This window comes from Schistocerca serialis, chromosome 2, assembly GCF_023864345.2.
Source record: "Schistocerca serialis cubense isolate TAMUIC-IGC-003099 chromosome 2, iqSchSeri2.2, whole genome shotgun sequence".
Taxonomy (NCBI): domain Eukaryota; kingdom Metazoa; phylum Arthropoda; class Insecta; order Orthoptera; family Acrididae; genus Schistocerca; species Schistocerca serialis.
The window spans coordinates 725,655,891-725,680,600 of record NC_064639.1 but is presented as its reverse complement, the minus strand read 5'-3'; the positions used below and the strand labels follow the sequence as shown (position 1 = coordinate 725,680,600).

Sequence of the window (24,710 nt, the reverse complement as noted above, 5' to 3'; positions counted from 1 at the left end):
TGTGTAAGTATAATCTAACTTCTGCACCATTTCAGTGCAGTAATGTGTTCATTGTAAATAAGTATTACAGTAGTTGTATTACATGTTTCTTACCTTATAAATAAATATAAAACTTTTTTATTTTAAATTCAGTGCAATAGTATTTGTAAAATGACTCTTAGTGTTCATTAAAAAATGACGATCATTCCACTTGGGACCTGTGGAATGGTACATTAGCTTATTTGTTTTAGTTTAAATATTTGTCATGTATTGTTGTTTTTCTGACATGTTCCACATCCTGGAGGACCTCCTCACTACGGATCAATTGGAATGAAAGTAAATCTAATCTAATCTAATCTAATCTATAGCAAGTTGCCACTGGACATCAGGCAGGAAATAGCAAATCTCTAAATATTTAAACACAAAGTAAAAGAACACCTCATTAGCCAGTCCTACAATACAGGACATCCCACTTAACTCCATTACTTGATGTATTTCTGAATTGAAACTAAATATGAAAAAATGCAGTTGGCCAGGAATGCTCCCATGTCAAGGCTCACACAGTCGGCTGGAACATACAATCCATAAAAATAAACAAACATAGTGCTCGACACTAAACACAAATTTTTAAATGGCACCTGTATATCTTATCTACTGAAATGAAAATTAGAGGTACAAATAGTGATGACAGGCTTGGTTTCACTGTTCTAAATTTCATACCTTCTGAAAAAGGATGGCAGTGGTTCCAGGTTCTGGTGTAATGCGCAGAGCAAGGGGTTGCCTTCACTGTCCAATTGGTAGAAAAACATACACATCCCATTTAAATAAATGTAACACTGTATTGAAAAGAATTTTGGTTACTTTTGTGGATTGTACATTCCTGCCCATTGTGCGAGCCTCTGACATGTTTCATCCCTGCCAGTTGCAATTTTTTTTTTCCCAGAAATATGTGAGATTGCAGAGTTAGGTGGGACACCCTGTGTACATGAATACTTTTTCTCGGGAATGTAAATTCTACCTCATTCTAATATTTGTATCTGACAGAACTTGATTTTGCCAATATGTATAGAGTGTTTGACTACTGACTATTATAGGTACAAATGAAAAGGGCAAGACAGGACAACAGTTTGCTTGTTTCACTGTCCTAAACTTTCCCCTTTTGTTTGTACCTATAATAGTCAAACTCCATGTAGACAGTTAATATTGGTCTGTGTAGAGTCTATATGCTTTGTTTGAAGTATTATATAGTAACAACAGCAGTTGTTTTCTTCAAAGTAGTCATTTTTCTCCTAACAAACGATACAGGGTGGTCAGAAATGGTCTGAAAAGCTTGTAATTGTGTTGCAGGGTAGGTTGTGCTGACAAATAATTGTCAAGAAAAAATTCTTTGCATTGCACCATTTCAGAGTTAATTATCATTGAAGTTAGTCAGTCAGGCCATTGTGTGCAACAAATTCAAGTGACCTGCCAGGGACAGTCACCAAATGTGTTCTTGGTTTGCCTTCCTAAAACTGAACAAGAGAATGATGCAAAACTTGGACATGTGATGGTAGTTGGAATTGGACCTGAACCAAGGGCTGAACAGTCTCGTGCAATATCACCTAGGTTATGAGAACAGTTGGCATTAATTTTATCTGGCATACCACTTGAATTTGTGCATTTAGTGGCCTAATTAACTCTAAAACATGCCAAATTTTTTGTTAAACAATTACTCCTCATCACAGCTTACCCTGCAACTCCCTTACAAGCTTCTCAGACTCTCACTGACCACCCTGTGTAAAGTAATCTAGAAGTAATTACTATAATTATTGGTTTGGGTAGATCAGCACTGGTTATAATTTGTTGTTAATATATTTTGCAGAAGTAGCCAGCAGTGTTTGATTCTGCCTGTTAATGTATAACTTGACTTGTTTCACATCTGTGAAGGCTCTCCTCCCTGATGGGACTGACAGAGCATGATGTGGGAGTGAATGATTGAATAACCATAGAACCACTTCAAGGGTGTTGTTATGTCATTGGAGCACTAGGAAATGTAAATTATTTTTTAAACTCTATTTTTGTATTTTCATTGTTAGATCAAGTATTTTCCAGATAATCCTCATCAGAAGCACATTTATTTACATTAAGTCCAACACTTTGTAATGCGTTCTCATTTGCCTGACCCCTAATTTTTATACCCTTTGTGAAAGCAAAATAAAAAGCGGTAAAATCACATTTGATCTCCTAGTGTAACTGTGCAAATGTAAAGCTTTCATAGCTTTGTTACTAAAAAAAAAAATTCACATGATGAGTAATTCTGATTTTTGGCATTACTAATAAATATGTTTTAATGTAATACATTACAGATTCCTTCAGAAAATGAGTCACTGAAAGCTGTTATGGTATGGTTTCATGGAGGTGGATTTGGATTTGGATCAGGAAACACTGATCTTTATGGTCCAGATTATTTAGTTGCTGCTGATGTTATTGTAGTCACATTGAATTACCGTCTTGGAGCTCTTGGTAAATACCTTGTGGAAACATTGCTTAAGTTCTCTTGGTCAAATTAGCAGGTAGTCTTGATTACCTTCCTCAAACCAGAAAAACACTGTAATTGCTCTAATAAACATTTCAAGTTACCCACGTCAGTAACGCTTACAAGCAGTCTTGTATTACTTTACTGTTGAGTGTAGAATGTACCATTCAGCATTGATAACATGACTGTTGTAGGCAGTTTCACGTATTATTCGTCTACAAAACTAATACACTGTTTTCCTTATGTGTTAATGTTTGTGCATGGATAGGTGGTGTTTTGACACCATATAATGAACAGATAGAAGGGTGAATAAGTCAGATGGCAGTTCAAAAACTAAAAAGCAGTTGTAACAGAAAGGTGGCACAAGTGATTAAAATTCAGGCAGTTGTTAAATGGAATCAACTCTGTAATTCTATTGAATATCAGCATTTTCTCCGTGTGAAGATAATCAGTGTGAAATGCCGGAACATATCTTTTGTGAAGCATATTTTACAGGCCTGTTTCTCTGTAAGCTTTAATTAATTTTAAGACATAATGTAGCAGTTTAAAAAGTGGACAAATGTTTGTTTCTCAACAGGCTTTTTAAGTTTGGAAGATGCAACTATACCAGGCAATAATGGCCTTAAGGACCAAGTAGCTGCCCTCAGATGGATTCAGCAGAACATCATAAACTTTGGTGGTGACCCAAATAATGTTACAATATTTGGTGAAAGTGCTGGTGGTGCCTCTGTACAATACCATTTGATATCTCCAATGTCAAAAGGTAGTAATTGTTTAGAATGCCTTTGGTAGCATATGCATATCTCTCTCTCTCTCTCTCTCTCTCTCTCTCTCTCTCTCTCTCTCTGTGTGTGTGTGTGTGTGTGTGTGTGTGTGTGTGTGTGTGTGTGTGTGTGTGTTTTAACTACATGACACCAAATATGTGATTCATTTTGAGCTTCCCTTACAATGTTGATAGTACAGAACATTGGAGCTCACTTGTAATTGTTATGTTGTTCTCCTTTTGTGATACCTGCTTTGCAAACATCTTATAAAAATGAATCAATTTGCAGTACACCATTTTGCTGCTTACAAAACCCCATAGAAATAAAAAGATCTAGCAAGGGTGTACTGATCAGTCGTCATACTCTATTTACACCAAACTACAAGTTTCATTCTCCTGAAGGTACCATGTATTATTCCCAAGATATTGTGGTAAAGCTTCATAGTGTTTGAGAGAAACAGAGAAAATCATGTGACAATTGATATCGCCCAACTGTCCGTCCATTGTACACGACAAAGGTCAGCATCTGTTTCATTTCCAATGCCTCCAGACATTGCAACTGAGGGGTCTACAACTAGCATATGAGATTTGTGCAGGGATTTCTGCAGGAATCGATTGCAGACTGGAGCTTCACAGTGAGTCTCCTTTTCACCAATGATACCTCACAATGCAAATTTACCCGTAAAGTGTGGGCTAGCATCGTGGGAGTCTGTTTAATTGGACTGTACATTCCCCCACACCAACTTGATGGTTGCACATATCTTGTATTGCTGCGAGATGTTCTGCCGGTCATGCTGTATGATGTTTCATGCCTATTCATCACAACATTCAATTTCAGCACAATGGAACCCCCATGCATTTCAGCGGACAAGTGATGGTACATCGGTCGGCAACCTTTCCTGGCCACTGGATTGGCGTGGCAGGTTAGTCACATGGCCACCACAATCACCCAATCTGTCCCAATTCCTGTGGGAATGGGGTATCTAAAGGGCCTTGTGTACAAAACAGCTGTTACATCACTGGAGGACCTAGTGGACAGGACTGTTGTGGCACCAGGATATCTTCAAGTATCTTTAAGAGGAGGTTCCATTCACTGGAGCGTCAATGTCAAGCGTGTCTCAATGCATCTGGACAAAACTTTGAGCATCTCCAGTAGTGGGTGTCCAGTTGTAGCATGTGACTAAATAACTGCAGTGCCATTTAAGAGCTCCGGATGGCTTTTACGACCCTCGGTTCCTGTGCAATTACTGATCCTTGCTGTATGCTCGATGTGCTATGTCAGTTTGTAAACTATTTTTTTAATCACCGTCTGTGTGTGTGTGGGGGGAGGGGGGGGGGGGCGCCTTATGCATGCGTGCGCGCACACACACACACACACACACACACACACACACACACACACACACACACACAATGTCCAAATAAATCAGACTTCTCTTAATTACAACTTGTAACTTCTTGTGCTAATACCACTACTATATTATCTGTACGCACTTTGAGTAAGCTGAGAGAGGAATATGCCATACGATAATGTTACGTGTGCAATATCTCTTTGTGAATGTTCTCTGTAGCGTGCACATTTGAAGTTAGATTAGAAATAAATGTAATATAATTTTGTTGCGGTTATTGCTACTCAAGTTATTTTCATTGACGTTTTTTCCTTTACTTTTCCTTATTGTGTTGTCGCACATCTGTTTAAAGAAATATTGTTTGATATTTTCAGGGAGTTTCAAAGTTTCTTGCAGAATGTTGTTGTTGTTTTTTTTTTTTTTCATATTTGTGTCATTATAGCTTTTGATTCACTGAATATTTAGACCTATTAATACAGTTACATATTAAATATATTTTCTTATTTAGGACTTTTTCACAAAGCAATTGCACAGAGTGGTTCTATTTTTAATCCTTGGGCAAGCAGAAAAACTTTGAAGGAGAGGTCGTTTGCCTTGGGTGCTGTGCTGGGATGTAAAACAAATGATCCAAAAGTGCTAATTGATTTTCTCAGGACTTGCACTCCAAAACAGATAGTGGACGGCACTGCAAAAATAGTAACTCTTGATGTAAGTTGACTGAAATTATTTTACACTTACTCAGTTTTGTGCTGTTCATTATAAAATAAGCACACCAGACAGAAAATTAGTCACAAGCAGGAAACATCACACTAATATCATGTAATATCACTTGAAACCTTTGAAATTTTCTTAATTTGGCAAACAAGAGTGTCCACAAGTTTCTTTTGGTACGCCATATCCAGCTGAAGCCATTTGTTGATGTTTAAATCCATATTGTATGTTTGTTGATTACTATATTTCATCTGCTGTTCCAAATAGTCCCAGACATTTTCTATGCGATTAAAGATAAGTTATTTAGCTAGCCAAGCAGGGAACTGTAGGGTACCTTATTGTTTGTCAAACCAGGCATGTATGTGTGTAGCCCTGTGAGCCCAGCTGTTGTCATCTTAGAAGACAGAAGTGTCCACACAATATTCATCATGAAGATGTGCTATAAAGGGCAACACTGGGCCACCGATAATGTTAAAATAAACATCGTGGTTAATGTTCATAGTGACCTGAATGAGTGGGCCCACGTCATGTTAGGAAAAGTGCCTCCAATACGTCACAGAACTAACTCTGTCCTCAGCTACATCCTCCACACAATGCAGGTTTTCTATCTGTTGGGTTGCCAGTGCTCTTGAGGCCTTACAGGATTTGAAATAGTGAGAGAATTATGACTTATCAGACCACACTACAGGCCTGCAGTCGGCTACTGTCCAGTTTTTGTGTTATCTAGCCCACTGGGCACTTTATGTACCACTATGACCAATGATCTTTTGTGAAGTACCTGACTCCAAATGACCACAATGTGCAGTTGCCTCTGCAATGTCCACTTGGGAACTGGTTGAGATGGAACTGCATTCACTAACAATAGCAGCTGATTTGAAACCATTTGTCACTGACTAGGTGCGGCACTCATCTCCAGTCCCTGTTGGTTAGAATCTTTTTATGATCACTGTTCTTACTTGCCCACCTTGTAGGGACGTTGGACTGTCTATGGTCGCACACTAACAAATTGGACAACTTCATTCACAGTGCTTTCATGGGTATGTCATAACATGATAGCTCCTCTCGGCCACTCTATTACCTCTCCAGGTTGACCCACCTTACTGCGCTGATTCCATACTACCACCTGGCACATCTACACCATTTCACTTCCACGAGTTACAGTTGAGAGCCATAAAATTGCCAGTTATCATTTGCGCACCACATGCAGCATTCCAAAGTGGCTAATCTGCGTCTTTAATGGGGTTCTTAATATTTTGTCCAGTGAGCTTACTTGGTGCTCAAACTGTTACACTGAACGTATGATGATTTTCTCTGTCTGTTGGAGAGTTTGGAGATAGTGTAAATTAGCTCATTATTATTATTATTATTATTGTTGTTGTTGTTGTTGTTGTTACTATAATTTTTTCTATGCTAGGACAAACGGAGAGGAAACAGCATACCATTTTTACCAATACCAGAAAAGGACTCCGGCAGTTCACAAGAAGTCTTCCTACCTGATAACCCACAAAACATTGTAAAATCAGGAAAATTCTGTGATGTGCCTTACCTAACTGGAGTTACTTCTCATGAAGGCTTAATGGAGCTTAGAAGTATGTCATCCTCATAGTTTCCATTGTACAGGTTGTTAAAATTAATAACTTCTGATACTTATTAAAAATTTCAGATATTCTAAAAAAGCCAGAGTTACTGAAAGAAATAGACGCAGACTTTGAAAGATTTGTGCCGGAGGATATGGAACTGAGAGAAAGTGAAAGATTGAAGAAAGCCAGTGATATGATAAGACAGTTTTACTTTGATGGTAAAGCACTCACAAAAGATAGCATAATGGATTATGTAAATGTATGTGAAATTAATTTTTCTACATGACTGTTTCAGTATATCATCTGAATTTCGAGATATCAATGAGCTTTTTCTGGCCTTTAGTTGCAGACTGATATAAACTTCGCACACGGAGTGTACCAAACAGCAAATTACCATGTGAAGTATAGTCGCAGCCCATTATATTATTATAATTTTGGGTTTGATAGTGTTCTGGGTGTCTTCAAACGTTTTGTCGGTGCATCTCATCTTCCTGGTAATTACTTTGTTACTATTTCTGTGCACAAATATAAACTTAGTTTTAACACTGTCACAGATGTTCTGAAATTTTTTGTTTATTGCTATTTGATCATTTTATTTCAGGTGTTTGTCATATCGATGATATTGGATACTTATTCCATATGTCAATTGTTGATATCACTGTAGAACATGACTCTATAGAAATGTCAACTATACGAAGGATGGTGAAGTTGTGGACAAATTTTGCAAAGACTGGGTATGCTTAAATATTGTACCAATTGTTGCATGTTAATGTTAAAAAAAAACCTTGATAACTTCTTTGAGTCTTGCACCTCCTTTCTGATGATTAGTTCGCATTTATAAATCTTTGTTTTAGTGCAGCAGTGTAGATCTTATTTTCTCAGAAGTGGGGAAAATACTTCTGCATTCCTTTCGCTGTAAGTCTCAGAATGATTTTTAGTCATATTCACCCAGAAATTATTTCTAAATATAATTAACTTTTTTCATGCTCCACAGAAAAAGACAGGAAATAAAGGGCCATGTAACTACTAAGATTTAAAACTTTTCCTGCTACAGAAACAAGGAAACTTGCAGCAGAGCTGACAGGCAAATGCCCATTTTGTAGGATGAAGGGAAATAAATAAAATGGGGTGAGTGTAAGAGGATTAGGATGTAAGGTACAGGAGTGAAGGAAGTCACTGAAAATTCTGATCAGTGGAGAAACTAGGGGAAAAGCTAAATAGTGCTCTGATTTTGGTGACTCATCAAAATTGTAAAGGTTGCTTGTGTTGCTCCAAGAATCATTGTACGAGTCATCGTATAGCCAGTTTCCAATTTTTCAACATATAATGTAACTTGTTAGATAAAAAATTTACTCACCATGCCACAGCAGGAGAGCATACCCATATAAAGATTAAGGAAATTTGCAGGTTTACGGAGCCAGTGGCTCCCTCTGGCAAAAGGGCCAAAGGAAGAGGAATGAAGTGAAAGGAGAGGTCAGGTTTAGGACATTTGGAAAAGTCACCCAGAAACCAGATCAGGCTAGACTTAGTGGATGGAATGAATAGGAGCAATCAATCTTTCCTTCTCATCCCATCTGGTAAGTCATCCATAACCTGGAATTCTAGGCAATTTTTCCAAACTCCCCATTTCCTAAACTTCAGGAGTCCCTTTTCTTCATCGCTCTTCCTTCCCCTTCAGCCTTCTGCCAGAAGGAGCCACCAGCTCTGAAAGCTTGCAAATTTCCTTAACCTTTGTATATGTATGTTCTCCAACTGCCTCATGGTGAGTAGATTTGTTATCTATCTGTGTATATTATATTTGTATCACATATAGTAACATTTTTGGGATCACTCAAGGTCTCCTGTATTTGAACATGGAAGCATCTACGCCAGAGACTTGCATGTTTCTGTAACTAATTTCTCTGCAAATTTCTTATCCTCTGCCATGGGACTAAGAGATTTAGGTCTCTTCTGTCACTGTAAAGACCATAAGCCAGTAAAACACAGAAAACAACCAAATAGGCAGACAGCATTCGTGGCATCCACATGTTGATTTTATACTTTTCGTACTTACTATTCTTATGTATCACTTCTTTGACAAAATTCAGTTAGTTGAGTGAAACAGTGGGCAAGAAATTATCATTAGACAATAATATGGAACAGAAAGAAATTGTTGATCTGTTGCTATTAAACTGTCACAGTGGTAAGATGCAAAATTTCATCTGTTGTGGCTGATAATGCAAAGAGGTGGCTCTAATTCCCATATGCTGCTAAAGCCCTTCTCGAGGATGTGTGATGACGTGGAATGAGGATTACTTTGTCTCTTGAGGCCATCTATGAAGATACTTACATAAATAAGCATTGTTATTGACATACATATTACTAAAGTGGCATCTAATCAAAACATATGCAACTTGTAACTAAATGTGTCTTTCAAAATGTGCTACTAACTGTGTATCCCCTACACAGTGCACAGTAACTGTAGTTACAACTTATGATACATACTAAAAACAAAACAAAAAAACTGTCATGTCTGTCTGTTTGTTTGAATATGTTAATCTCCAAAACCACCAGACAAATTTTCATGGGATTCTCACAGGTAAATTAAGCACAGCTTGGAGCAACATACAGGGTTCATTTAATCAAAATTGGGTAAAAAAAAGTCATGATTTAAAGTTTTATCTAAAATTAGTTTACAAAAGAACCAATAGATACTGTTGTTATTCTTTTTTAACTGTGTGATAGATGTTTTTTTCAGAAGTTTGCATCAGTGACAGATTTCAGTGCTGCAATCTTATCTTCATGAATACAAAAGACATTGAATTTACTTAGTTAAGATATATGGATTTACTGACTGTGCTTTGTGTATTAAAAACTTTATGACATTGCTTTGCTTCTTGCTTCTTTCTTCTTCTTCTTCTTCTTCTGCTGCTGCTGCTGCTGCTGCTGCTGCTTCTTATCCATTAATGGATGTTGGCGACCACATGTTGTGTTTTTCTTCTGTGAACTGCAGTATGAAATAGCTGGTCTACACTTCGCAGTCGAGTCCACTGCTTTATATTGTTCAACCAGGATGTTTTTCTTCGCCCTTGTCTTTTTCCTTCAACCTTCCCTTCTATTATTAACTGCAGAGGCATATATTTGGTATTCCATACTATATGTCGTAGGTATGCAGTTTTTCTTCTTTTAAGCACTGTCAACATTTCTTGCTGCTTGTTCATTTGTTCCAGTACGTCGGTGTTGGTTATTCATGCAGTCCATGGTATTTTAAGCATTCTGCAATAAATACACATTTCAAAGGGCTCTAACTTCTTTATTGTTGTCATATTTAGTGTCCGTCCTTCAGAGCCATATAGAAGCATGGACCGGATGTAGGATTTAACAAGTCGGACTCCAAGGTTTAGGTCTAGGTCTGTGCTTGTAAGAATATTCTTAAACTTTATGAAGGTGATTTGGACATTCTCAGTGCGACATTTTATTTCTAAGTCTGTTCGCCAGTCTTCACAAAGCCAGGTTCCGAGGTATTTAAACTTGTTGACTCTTTGTATTACAGACCCTTGCCTCTTTCGCTAGGTATTATTTATGTTATTTTCTAGGAAAACGAATTTATTGAGTCTGTTCTGTGATTTTAATGCCTACTCATTACATTTTGATTTACTTTGTTGTTTACAAACTAAAAAGCCTAGAAAATGATAGTCTTTCTCAATGCACCAGAATGGCTAAAAGATTGAGAACTATGTCTTCTCAAGAATCCAGTGAAGATTGTGAGACGAGAATACAAGTTATCAGGCCTTAGACACTTACAGCTACCCATGCAAAACCAGGATGGATGGCCAATATTAAATTTATAAAGCTGGCCAAAGTTCCTTATGCAATAAGACTACTGCTAAACCAAAATTGTCAAAACTCAGGAAAAATAACATTTGAAAAATCAAAAGTAGATGCTTGCAGTTTGCAGCAGAGATGAAGATTTTCACAAAGTTGTTCAAAGTTCGTTATGTGCAACTTTCTGTTGGTAGTCTTCTTATGATGATTGATAGAACTGTTTGTTTATAAACTATGGTCACTGTTGTCGAATGGCTCTTATGTTCCTCAATGTCGGGGACTATGGATTCCTATTATGCTTGAAGGCAGTTGGACTTCAGTGGAGATTAATTAATGTTTTACTTCTTGTCTCATTGTTGTCACTTTCTTCTTCGAAAGAAACAACCAGTCAGATTCTGCACTTTCCTGGTGCTGGATCTTTTTTTACACAATCACCTTATTTATTTGAAGGGCAGTTAGTTCTTCACAGTAATAATGTCACCTAGTGCTAGAATATAGAGATGCATTTATCTACTACAGCACCACAATTCCAGTGAATGATTAGTCTGTAAGAATTTCATTTGTTCTAAAAATTGAAAAAAAAGGAAAAAGCTAAGTGAGAAATTTTTAAACATCGTTCACAATTGTTAATATTGCAGCTGAAGGCTGAGTAAGCCTCACAAGGTATTGGCAGAAATAAATCTGTGAGGGCGGGTCTAGAGTCATGCTTGGTTAGCTATATGGTGAGTAGCAACTATCCTTCTCATAATATTGTTACATTCCATCCTGGATTTTCCATTGTTTGCGTGTTTATGATAAGAAATGTAGGGAAATAAAGCAGTTTACTGTAACAGATGTGGAGAACACTGAAGAAAGTGTCAAAGACAGTTTGATATTGTCTTGTGTTCTTTACTAACTATGCAATGTGACTGGCTCCATTTTTGTGTGACATTCAACAGCTTTGCCATGATTGACTTTTAGCCACCACTTTTCAAGAAAAAACACAAGACTTACACTCAATTACAGACTTGTATTGCTGCTATGACACACACTCCCTTGTAAAAATCAGCAAGGCACCGAATTGTCCAGGACTCAACACCTTCCTCTTTCACCTCCATACATGAAACTCTAAAGCTGTATTAAAGGAACTGACTGGTGAATAATTATTTCGTGATATTTTGTAAAGCATCCATGAGTATACTACACTGTTATTTAGTGCAAAAACCACTCTTTCATAGCACATACTTCTATGTAGCACACAATTGAAAACTGATTAGAGCTATAATGCTTCTGTAGGTCTAATGACCTCAAGAAATAATATCAGTTTTCCTCGTGAGAAATGTTGTGAGATTACGTCTTGTACCTTGCAAGTTGCAAGTTACATAAGCAATGTGTTGTACCATGTTTACAGTACACATCTGTGTACTGTTTAGGAGGCCTGTATGCTACAGGTTGTCCAGATGAAAGATGTAGCATGATGTAATAACAGGGTGTATACAACCCGGGAGATCCGGGAAAAACCCGGGAAGTTTTTCATCCGGAAGAAAACTGGGAAAATCCCAGGAATTTTTTAGAATTCCAGGAATTTTTCGTTGTTTTAGTTTTCAATCAAATTTTTGTAATTTTGACTGGTAAGAATCGATACTCTAACAAAGGATTTTACTGTATCCCGGTACTGCAGAATAATACTGCAACAATAAAACGAGGGGGGGAAACGAAAATAAAACATCAATTGGAAAGGAAATGAGCCACATACAACAACAAAACACAGTGCTCATACAAGCATTTGCCAACACCAAAATGTGTCAAAGGCTTTAGGAAGACTGTGCAATGCTTCATAACAACAAATTGCCTCCGATGAGTATGACGTCACAACTGTTTACATTATATTTGTTTTAGCAGTTACGAGGGGCTCATGCGCATGCGGAGTTGAGTGGCGTATGAGTAATACCTTCTCCCGTTTCTGGCTACAGAAATGTGGCTGTTGGCTGTGTAAGCAGTTGCAGCAAGCAGCTAGATGCAACCGGGAAAAATTTTACTGCCGCGCCCAAACTGCCAGATTCACGCATGCGCAGTGGGCCCTAATATATGAGAGTGTGTTGGGGGGGGGGGGGGGGGGGGGGGGGTGCCAAATTCATGTTCTTGAGCAGGAAAAACCTTGTTTCACAAAGTGCCTAGCATCCAGTGCACGTTGGTCTATCATTTACTCATATGATTTTGATGCGCATCTTTTGTTGGTTTTTGAACACACTCTGTAAGTTGATTTCTGAATGAATCATAAGCCGTGCAGGGTAGCCGTGCGGTCCAGGGCGACTTGTCACTGTTCACGCGGCTCATCCCTCAAGTATGGGTGTGTGTGTTGTCCTTAGCGTAGGCTAGTTTAAGTTAGATTAAGTAGTGTGTAAGCCTAGGGACCAATGACATCAGCAGTTTGGTCCAATAGTAAAAAAAAAAAATAATAATAATAATAAGTTGATTTTTGGATGTGTGCATAGTGTACGTGATGTCTCCATCAGTGTAATCCTCATCGCATGTAGAAATAAACTTTCCTGCAGGCAAAAGGGGACTGTCAATCGCTGTCTGATTATGTTGTTGATTGGGTTTGTGAGTGATTAGGGTTGTTATAATTACTAGAGAAATCCATAGATTCAGACTACCATAGTGGAAATAAATGACCAACAGGTAAGAAAGATTACGTGTATCAAGGAAAATGAAATTTTGTCAGAAATTTTTTGGCCAGATCGGTACACTAGTAAGGTCCAGTTGTACAGTCCCCGTCTAGCAGCCACTTAATTTCTATTCTGGAAGTAGCGCGGAAAATGGTTTGTACAAACATAACAACGCCTAACTGGAGAATAATCAGGTATAAGTAAACTGGTGATTCTGGCAGGGTTAGTGCAGTTACTCGGCGAATAAGTTTTGACAAAGGCAGGAATAGTTCCAGAATTAGTCATGACAAGATTGTTTGTTAGAGAGAGGAAGAAGAAGAAACGGGGACACCACACAAATTAGGAAAGAATATGAAGATTCCAAATTTATATAAAAATCTCAAACTACTACATTTCTATCTCATACTCGAGAAACTTGAGCATATGAATGAAATGTGAAACTATTTTCTAACATACAGCTTTTTGCTTGTAGTAGGCCTAATAGGCATTTTATGTTGGCCTTCGTGAATTATATTCTGTTGTATTATAAAAATGACCATTTGTGCCAAAAGAGTCACATTTATTTGGTGTATGTTACAATTTCTGCAGTGTTAGAAAGGCCTATTTTGTTTTAACTGGCAGACAGTGACAAAACAGATCTAGTCAGATCGAGAAACCACCCTAGCCTTGGGTACTATTCGTATTAATGCAGTTGTAAAACCGCTGTATAAGAAGGGGGATGAGACGGATACTGCTAACTATAGGCCAATATCACTACTGACAAGCTTTTCAAAGCTTTTAGAGAAACTAATGCATGCCAGGATAGTTAAGCAACTCAGTGAACACAATATCTTCAGCAAAAGTCAGTTTGAATTTCAGAAAGGTTTGTCAACAGAAGATGCAATATTTGCATTTACTGGCAAACTCTTGGAATCTATCAACAAAAAACTGAAAGTGATTGGCATATTTTGGACCTAACAAAAGCATTTGACTGTGTAAATCATCAAATTCTTTTACAAAAAGCTGCACATCTCGGTATAAGTGGTACAGCAGGGAAATGGCTTGACTCATATCTGTCAAACAGGAAACAAAAAGTTGTAGTAGATAGTCAAGATGGTGTCTCATTATCTTCAGAATAGGGCACCATCACATGTGGAGTGCCGCAGGGCTCAGTTCTGGGCCCCCTACTTTTTATTATATTTATAAATGATCTCCCTCTCTGTACGGAATATTGTAGATTCACCATTTTTGCTGATGACACTACACTATTTATTGATAATTCAGTAGATAAACTTGAGGTAACAGCAAATAAGGTTTTAAATGAAACGATGAACTGGTTTGACATTAATGGTCTTTCTTTAAATTACTGTAAAACAAACTACATTCATTTCCACACAACATCCAAAGATGAGGAAATAGTAGTAAAAATAGGTGAGCAGACAATAACCGGGGTAGATTCCTCAAAATACCTAGGCTTGCAGATTGATAGCAAACTGAATTGGTCAAACCACATCCTGGACCTATGCAAAAGACTAAGTTCAGCAACATATGCATACAGTGTTTAACATTTCTTGTATTGTAAATTGCAAATGTATGCCCAAATTTGTATCTGTAATACCATCTCTCTTACTATTGCCCTGGTTCAGAAATATCGTAGATCCGAAGCTGATGCGCAGAGCAGTGTGAGTTATGGTGGGGAAGGGTGTAGTCTCCACATGACCCGTGTTTACATTTAGTGATTTTGCTGTTTCCTCTTCGTTTACTGTTCTCACGTCAAATGAAAACAAAATGAATTACTGTGACCAGGATCTATCAAGCGAATTGAAATATGTTCACATAATTATGGAAGGCTAATATACGTTATTACTTTCAGATTTTATTGTATTTCCACTTTTCTGACAGCCATGCCTTGTAGAACAATGAAGTTATTTTTGTCGGTTTGCTAAATAATTTTTTTTTACACTGAGGCAGTCAATGTGTTTGAAACAAAGTGTTTAGTTCCACACTATTGGCTAATTTCAACTGCTCGCTGCCTTTCAATTGCACATTTTCATCTTCTAGCACATATGGCATTATGCCATAATAAACAATAAAAAATGAGTTAATACAGTACATCCCGAAACCCAACTGAAAAGCTTAATATCAGGTCAAGGCCTACTTCATTGGGAATCTGGACATTCAAATGTGCTCTTGAGGGAAATATTGCGAATGGTGGTTTGAAAAGCATTACTTTCAAAGTAAATTTCCTTTTACGCAAGTTGAACTATGTGCGAGAATGTACCATGAATTTCTTAAATCAAAGAGCGTTTGATTTCGAGCCATTTAGAAATATTTCGAGCCCAGAAGATCATTCATGTCGTTATTATGAGCAAATTGGTTTAGTGCTATGGGAACCTCTCTCTCCTTTGCTGTTATTGTTGTTGTGGTCTTCAGTCCTGAGACTGGTTTGATGCAGCTCTCCATGCTACTCAATCCTGTGCAAGCTTCTTCGTCTCCCAGTACCTACTGCAGCCTACATCCTTCTGAATCTGCTTAGTGTATTCATCTCTTGGTCTCCCTCTACGATTTTTACCCTCCATGCTGCCCTCCAGTACTAAATTGGTGATCCGTTGATGCCTCAGAACATGTCCTACCAACCGATCCCTTCTTCTAGTCAAGTTGTGCCACAAACTCCTCTTCTCCTCAATTCTATTTGGTACCTCATCATTAGTTATGTGATCTACCCATCTAATCTTCAGCATTCTTCTGTAGCACCACATTTTGAAAGCTTGTATTCTCTTCTTGTCTAAACTATTTATCGTCCATGTTTCACTTCCATACATGGCTACACTCCATACAAATACTTTCAGAAACGACTTCCAGACACTTAAATATATACTCGATGTTAACAAATTTCTCTTCTTCAGAAATGCTTTCCTTGCCATTGCCAGTCTACATTTTATATCCTCTCTACTTCGACCATCATCAGTTATTTTGCTCCCCAAATAGCAAAACTGATTTACTACTTTAAGTGTCTCATTTCCTAATCTAATTCCCTCAACATCACCCAACTTAATTCAACTACATTCCTTTATCCTCGTTTTGCTTTTGTTGATGTTCATCTTATATCCTCCTTTCAAGACACTGTCCATTCCGTTCAACTGCTCTTCCAAGTCCTTTGCTGTCTCCGACAGAATTACAATGTCATCAGCGAACCTCAAAGTTTTTACTTCTTCTCCATGAATTTTAATACCTACTCCGAATTTTTCTTTTGTTTCCTTTACTGCTTGCTTAATATACAGATTGAATAACATCGGGGAGAGGCTACAACCCTGTCTCACTCCCTTCCCAACCACTGCTTCCCTTTCATGTCCCTTGACTCTTATAACTGCCATCTGGTTTCTGTACAAATTGTAAATAGCCTTTCGCTCCCTGTATTTTACCCCTGCCACCTTCAGAATTTGAAAGAGAGTATTCCAGTTAACATTGTCAAAAGCTTTCTCTAAGTCTACAAATGCTAGGAACGTAGGTTTGCCTTTTCTTAATCTTTCTTCTAAGATACGTCGTAAGGTTAGTATTGCCTCATGTGTTCCAACATTTCTACTGAATCCAAACTGATCTTCCCCGAGGCTCGCTTCTACCAGTTTTTCCATTCGTCTGTAAAGAATTCGCGTTAGTATTTTGCAGCTGTGACTTATTAAACTGATAGTTCGGTAATTTTCACATCTGTCAACACCTGTTTTCTTTGGGATTGGAATTATTATATGCAATCCCTTGTCCAGAGCTAAACAGACAATTGTGTTGCACACCGTTGCATCTGTGGATGAATCACTATGGGTATCAATAACGAATTGACACTTATGGCTAAGGCTGTGAAGTTTAGCTGCTTGGGCCCTGTATGAATGGTTTGGTTTCTTGCAGCATTGTATGAATTCAGCCTGTGCTGCTATGACATGTTTTCATTTGCAAAGATAGTTGACAATGAATACCATTAATTTGTGAAGATAGTGGGACAAAGACAGCACATGTGGTTCTTGTAAAGTGGCTAGCTGACATTGTAATTGATATGCTTCAGGTGGAATTCACAAGAGCAAGAAGGCTTTGCAGAAATTAGACTCTGTCACACCAGAAGCCAAAATATGCTGCCCTAGTCATTTTTCAAAAGCTTCCTAATCCTTGGCTGGATCATCATAACGAGGAAAAGTGAGTGGACGGACCAGTGAAAATGTACCCTGTCTTTTAATGGAAGCCAACAAAGTGGTCACTGTTGAAGTTAGCTGTTCAATCAGGGGGGCTGGTAGCATGGTGTCCATAATGACTAAACCTGATGAAACTGCACACAGAAACCATTCCAAACTCGTCACCAACTTTGTAGTGACCAACTAACACACACAACCAATCCAAGTAACACATATGGCTTTATTTGTAAACCTCTGAGCAATAATGGAAATAAACCTCTTGTGACCCCACAGATAACAGGACACAGAACAATTGATGTGAGCAATACAAACTGGAAGAACGTAGAGTGAGTCAGTCTGTGCTGCTCCACATTTATATAGGCGTGAGTCACCAGCAGACTGCATGGCGAGATCGAACAGAGTGCGCACCTCACACAACAATGTTACATACCACTTTTGATCACAAAATGTCACAGGGTTGTTATACACGTGATCTGCCCGACGTGAGTAGTTTGCTGTGGCAGAAATAGTTGGATACAATGTCTGTAGCATTCAGAACCGTGTACTCCATGCCATCGCAAATCTTATATATCATTGAGGGCTGTGGAGATAGTATATGTTATTAAGAAGGTGGTTTTCTTTCTGGTGATCTCATAATTGCAATGATAAGCCAGAATAGGATCATCCACTTGTAAGTTCAGATACTTCAAAGTAGGTTATAGAACTTTTAAGTTGAATGGTCTGATGAAGCTGGTAAATGGAAAAGCACAGATAGAGATAGATAGGAGAGGGGGGGGGGGGGTGTGAGAGAGAGAGAGAGAGAGAGAGAGAGAGAGAGAGAACGAACCTGAGCTCATGTTCAAGAATTGGTAACTCTCTTCTTAATTGGTTGTTACAGATTACCATCTGTACTAGATTGGTATGATACTTAAGTATACTTAGTTACTAAGTGTGGTATATAGTTGCAGTTTGTTATTTTATCAACATGTTGATGGTTTGCAAAGTTGTCCAATAAATTCAAAAGCCAATGTGTCAAAAAACCTAAAAAGTTTTGATCCCACATAAAATTAGTCTACAAAACATCCATCTCTCTGGATTCTTGTTGATTATGACCGCATTGAAATGGAGGGTGACGAACTCTGGGCTTAAATACTAAATTCTGACTTCTAAAATTGCTTCACCAAGGAAGCTCAAAATACAGTTTGAAAGTTCAACCATTCTGAATACAAATATGTGAGAGAAGAACTGAAAATCCGCTTGTGGTATCTAGTTTAAGACTACTGGACCTGTTGGCTTACTCAGTGCATTGTTTGTGAAATATGTGGAAGAACTGACCCCATCTCTGTCACTACTTTGACAGATCTCTGGAATAGTGTAGCTTGCTAAGTGACTGGGAAAAATTGTAGGTTGTTCTATCCTTTCAGGATGGTCATAGGACAAATGCACTAAAATATCGACTTATAACTCTGACATCAGAAAATTGTAGAATTATGGAAGACAACTTGTTTTTCCCTCACTTATTATGACTTTACTAGAAACAGAACAACTCTCCTGTAAGAAAGAAAATGGCTTCCCCAAGTAAAGGCCCTTTGAAACCCAACTTACTTTTTTCATTCATGAGTTCCGAAAGGCTGCTAATAACGAAGTGCAGGTTGATCCATGTTTCTTGTAATCCAAGTAGCCTTTGAGGCAGTCTCGTACCGTCATTTAGTAAACAAACTAAATGCATACAGAATACCCAAAGAGGTATGCAGAATGAAAAGGCATCATCAGAAATGAAAGTAATGTCCTGTATACATAATGTGATATAACAGGACAATAATATCTGTAGCTCTTGAAACTGTTTACAGATTACAGTTTTTTGCTAGGAGATGCCATCATTAGAAAATTGTTATAAAATCCGTACACACTTTAAGATGACCAAAATGTGCTGTTAAAATTGATGTTTAACTTTTCAAATAAACAAGTATGATGTAATGCGCATTAACAGATGGAAACATCCAATTTCCTTTCGATTACACGATCACTGATCAGCCACTGGAATCGGCTACAACTATCAAGTATCGAGGAATATATGTGTGGAACAGATTAAGGCAAAATGACCACACAAATCTAGCTGTGGGAAGGACAGACTACAATTTATTGATAGGGTCCTTGAAAAACGTAATTCATATACGGAAGAGGTCACTCACAAAACATTTATTCATACAATTATGAAGTATCATTGAATATGCAGGAACTTTTACTAAGTTGAATAAGCACAGAACAGAGAGAACATTCAAAGACGAGCTATGTGCTTTGTCAAAGTTTCAGTTAGTCTTCATGACAGTTCCACAGAAATACTCAAAAAATTGCAGGCAGAGACATTACAAGAAGTGAATTGTGCATTGCAGAGAGCCGTACTCAGAAAATTCTGAAAACCCACATTCCAAAACAAGATGACAAACATTTTACTTCCTCAAATGATACCTTGCATAATAACCATAATGGTAAAATTAGAGAGATTTGGGCTTATACAGAGGAATACTAACAATCTTTCTCCCTACATGCCATTCCTGAGTGAAATATAAAGCGGAAAAAAATGAGTTTGGTGTAGTATTTAGTGTTCTCCACGTACTTTATGGCAGCTTGCAGATGATGATGTTTTTCCCATGGGAAACTATACTCATAGTTCTTTACATTTCATATTTTTGGAAAACAAAGTAATTCATTCAGATACATTTTTCAGGGCTGTGCCAGCCTGGGCAAATCAGAAGGTACTGTCTGCTGTGTCCAATGCACTTGTGAACCAGCAGACACAGGTCCTCCAGCAAATCAGTGACTACTCACCTTCACATTTGCAGTTTGCCGTCAAAGCTGACTACATCTTATGCAGCATTTAGAATTACAGTTTTCATGTTAACAATATAATTGCCTCACCATATAGAGGCAATGTTGATTCACAGACAGGCACAACAAGAATGCTGTGTGTTTAATCTTTCAACCTTCTTCTGAAATAAAAACAAACACAAACACACACACACACACACACAGCTAATGTGTCTGGCCGTTGTGGCCTGAATGCACACAGCAACTGCTTTGCATATCCCCATTTTTATTGTGTTTTCAGGTGAAGTTTCATCTTGGGTGACTTTGTGACTTTTGCTTTGCATTAAATCGGTTAGAGCATAGTCATTACAGTTAATCTTCAGTTTTTGTTGATAGATTATTACTATTACATACAAACTTTACTACAAATATTTTCTTCATGAACTGCAACATCCCTGTGATCAGTTAACTGCATCTAATTGTAATCAAATCCTGTACTACAACTAATGTGGCTATTTATAATAGCTGGGAAACACTGATAAAATGTGTATGCTGAAAACATAAGATAATCCAAGGCATAGTGGGCATGGTGGTTGGGGTGGTACCTTGAACTCATAATCAGCTATAAACAGTGGTGTGAGACCAACTATAGTTCAGTCTGGCTGGAGTCAAGGCAGACTCTTGCTTGCCTGCCTCTGTCTTGTGCCACAATGGCTGTCGGGAGCTTGCTGCATCTCCTCCTCCACTTGGTATTCTTGACAACTTCAGTACTATCTAAATGCATCTGGTCTCATATTGTTCTTTGGCTTCTAATTAGTGCAGCGTGAGGTCTTACAGAGCAGCCAATTTACAACATTTGGCCTACCGTCACTTTGCCCTTGTGCTGTACCATCATGATTGCTAGCACATTTGAGACATATTGCCTGATTGCAGCAATATTTTGATGCTACCCCTGTTATTGATACTTAAAGCACAGGGCTTTGAGTCGAGTTCCACCAGCAGAAGCTCCATTTTCAGTTAGAAGCCCAAGAAATTATTCAGCTCATAGGCTTTCTCTCTGCCATTCTTCCACTAGCTGCACTTTCCTGTGTCTATAGGCAAGATAAAGTGTGTCACACTCCTCTTACTAGTTCAGTTATGCCTCTTGACTGCCACGATCCTCTACCCTTCATATAACAACCCTTTTCAAACTGTTCCCTCAATGCCAAGCCAGGGTAGCCTCTGGTTACTGGTGTCTTCTACTTTTGCTGCATCTTCTCAGGCACTGAGGTAGCCTTATAATTGTAATAGTTATTAGCCTTTATCTCCTGCCAAAGTGACATTATATGGAGACTTGATACTGAACTCTAATGATACACAGCCCATGAGCTTACTGCTTCTAGTCTTGCTCTGGATTTACAGATGAAGTACATTCAAATGCACTTTGTAGCTGTTCTGTTCAGTGGCCCTTTGGTTATTTGTTACTTGCAGCATTTGATCTTTATAGAAGTATGTGCACTGAGGTGACAGAAGTCATGGGATACCTCCTGATATCATGTCAGACTTCCTTTTTCCCATCATAGTGTAGTAACTTGACGCTATGTGGACTCAACAAGTCATTGGAAGCCGCCTGCAGAAATACTGAGCCATGCTGCTCTATAGCCATCCACAATTGCGGAATTGTTGCTGGTGCTGGATTTTGTGCACAAACTGACCTGTCAGGTATATCCCATAAATGTTCAATGAGATTCGTACCAGATGCTCTGGGTAGCCAAATCATTCCCTCGAATTGTCCAGAATGTTCTTCAAACCAATCGTTGAACAATTTTGGTCCGGTGAAATGGCACATTATCATCCATCAACATTCCATCAATGTTTTGGAGCATGAAGTCCATAAATGGCTGCAAATGGCCTCCAAGTAGGCAAACATAACCATTTCCAGTCAATGATGGGTTCAGACCAGATGAACCAGTCTGTTCTATATAAACACAACCCACACCATTGTGGAGCTACCACTAGTTTGCACAGCTTGGGTCCATGGCTTGGTGGGATCTGCACCACACTTAAATCCTATCACCAGCTCTTCCCATTTGAAATTGGAACTCATGGGGCCAGGCCACAGATTTGCAGTTGGCCAGGGTCCAGCCGATATGGTCATGAACCCATGAGACCCACGGTAGACGATGTTGTGCAGTAAACACAGACGTTTGCGTTGGTCCACTGCTACAATAACCAATTAATGCCAAATTTCACTCTACTGTCCCAATGGGTATTTTGGTTATAAGTCCCACATTGATTTCTGCAGTTATTTCAGTCAGTTTTGCTTGTTTGTTGGCACTGACAATTGTATGCAAATGCTGCTGCTCTCAGTCATTAAGTGAAGACCATCGGCCACTGCATTATCTGTTGTGAGAGGTAATGCCTGAAATTTGGTACTCTCAGTACACTCTTGATGCTGTGGATCTTAGAATATTGGATTCCCTAACGATTTCTGAAATAGAATGTCCCGTGCGTCTGGCTGTAACTATCATTCCACGTTCAGAGTCTGTTAATTCCTGTTGTGCAGCCATAATCACATCAGAAACCTTTTCACATGAATCGCCTGAGTACAGATGACAGCTCCACCAATGCCCTGCTGTATTATACCTTGTGCACATGATGTACTGCCATTTTTTATATGTGCATATTGCTATCCCATGACTTTTGTCATCTCAGTGTAATTCATCGTTATTGATGTTCTCGTCAAAGTTCTCCACAGCAGAATTGTCCAATCATCTTCAAAGTTCCGTTGCTTGTTAAGTTGATCAAGAGTCAGTTGGAACATTGTTTAGTTGTTCGATCAATTTAGTGAGTAGATTTGTGAAGGATCTTTTCACTTCTTTCAGCTTCTTTTTATGTCGAAGGTATATATTCTTGACCATATTGTGAGCAAATTATTGCAATTGGTTTTCAGTGTTTAACAGCAAACGAAAGAATTTCGCTGAGACTGTATCACACATGTCCATCTGCTCTATTCTGCCTAATGCTGTTTTAATATCTTCTAACTTTATCTTAATCTTTATTTTGCCTCTGTGTTTTTCAGTGACCCTACACCACACCTGGATGCTGATGTAAAGGTCAAGTGGACACCATATAGCCTGACAAACCCATGTTACCTGAACATTGATAAGGATCTCAGCATAAGGCATAGTCTTAACAAAGAACGCATGGAGTTTTGGGATGATCTATACAAATGGAGTACAGCAGCATCAAAACTATGAACTTTTTAAAAGACATTATTTGACACAATAAATGTAATATTTGTGAGCTGTCAAACTGCAGATATTACTTCATTTTTATGTAAATGTGAAAAAATAAACTTAATATATTAATCAGTATGATGTACTCACAGAAAATAACACACTTTCATGGTGTAGAATGATAGATGTCAGCTGAAAGTTACATTTGTGTTTTGCATGTAGGTCTTCACGCTTCTTACAGCAGAAACAATGAAATTCCATTTTCTATAGCAGCTCAGTAATAGTGAAATACAAGAGAGAAGCCCATTGAGCAAAGAGTTCTCAGGAACAAAATGTTGAATTAGTCATATGGGGAAAGATCAGTCTGGTATTAAAAAGGAGAAAGTTTTTGTGAAAATGGAAAGAGCCATATATGACTGTGACACAAAGTTTTGCATAGTAGCTGAAATTCAGACACTAATGGGAATCTTCATATTGTAGAAAGCTTAATAACAGTGTAGTGGTAGTAACTGTTGCCATAAATTAACTTCAATAGAAGCGGGTGGCAAGAATCACTTTGGAAGCAAATGGAAAAAGTACTGGGCTTATATCAAGGAGCTTCACCATGCTAATGAAATCATTTGTGCTAGAGAAGTCTTAACAACCATACATTCCTTTCTCTTTACCATTTAATAACAATTGCAAAAAATGTGTGCATGCATATGCTAGTGGAAAATGTCAATCTACCTTGTTTAGTCAAAACTTGGGTCTCTTTTTTTTGTGACCTCGGAATTACCAGCATATACTGCTGATCAAAAGCACTTGAGTTTCCAGTTGGGTGGCAGGATTGAAATTCCACAGAGCTTTAAACTTATTCAAATGTGTCCAGATATTGCTGAGTTCCTCCTCTACACATGTTGAAGGAGACCTGTCCTTGTCTCTTGTGTGCCAGCTTTGTTATCCCATATCGGCCAGTGCTGGCTGGAGAACTGGATGCTTCATTTGATTCTTCAGATAAGCATTAATATCCTGGCTCATGTGATGTCAAATTCTCATTGTGCTCTCGCCGTGTATCCACTGGCACAGAGTGCTAAGCTGAGCTAAGAGCCATTGGTCCTTTTAACAAGGTCACAAGTAATAATGATTTGTATGTTTCTGTTATTATCCTCTCCCAGTAACCAGTTTTTTATCTTGCCTGCAAATACCTTATTGCACAAAAG

General features: G+C 38.2%; 1 protein-coding gene across 3 annotated transcripts in view; it reads left to right on the top strand.

The window, feature by feature from the left end:
* LOC126457930 (juvenile hormone esterase-like) overlaps positions 1-23,649 on the top strand; it is a 561,537-nt gene extending 537,888 nt beyond the window's left edge. For all 3 annotated transcript variants that reach the window (XM_050094640.1, XM_050094638.1, XM_050094639.1), the window contains exons 5-12: positions 2,325-2,481; positions 3,072-3,257; positions 5,115-5,314; positions 6,732-6,906; positions 6,981-7,156; positions 7,241-7,391; positions 7,499-7,631; positions 23,355-23,649. In XM_050094640.1, coding sequence (XP_049950597.1) covers positions 2,325-2,481; positions 3,072-3,257; positions 5,115-5,314; positions 6,732-6,906; positions 6,981-7,156; positions 7,241-7,391; positions 7,499-7,631; positions 23,355-23,532 — 1,356 coding nt within the window. In that variant the 3' untranslated portion in view covers positions 23,533-23,649. The remainder of the gene's footprint in view (positions 1-2,324; positions 2,482-3,071; positions 3,258-5,114; positions 5,315-6,731; positions 6,907-6,980; positions 7,157-7,240; positions 7,392-7,498; positions 7,632-23,354) is intronic.
* The last annotated feature ends 1,061 nt before the right edge of the window (positions 23,650-24,710 follow it).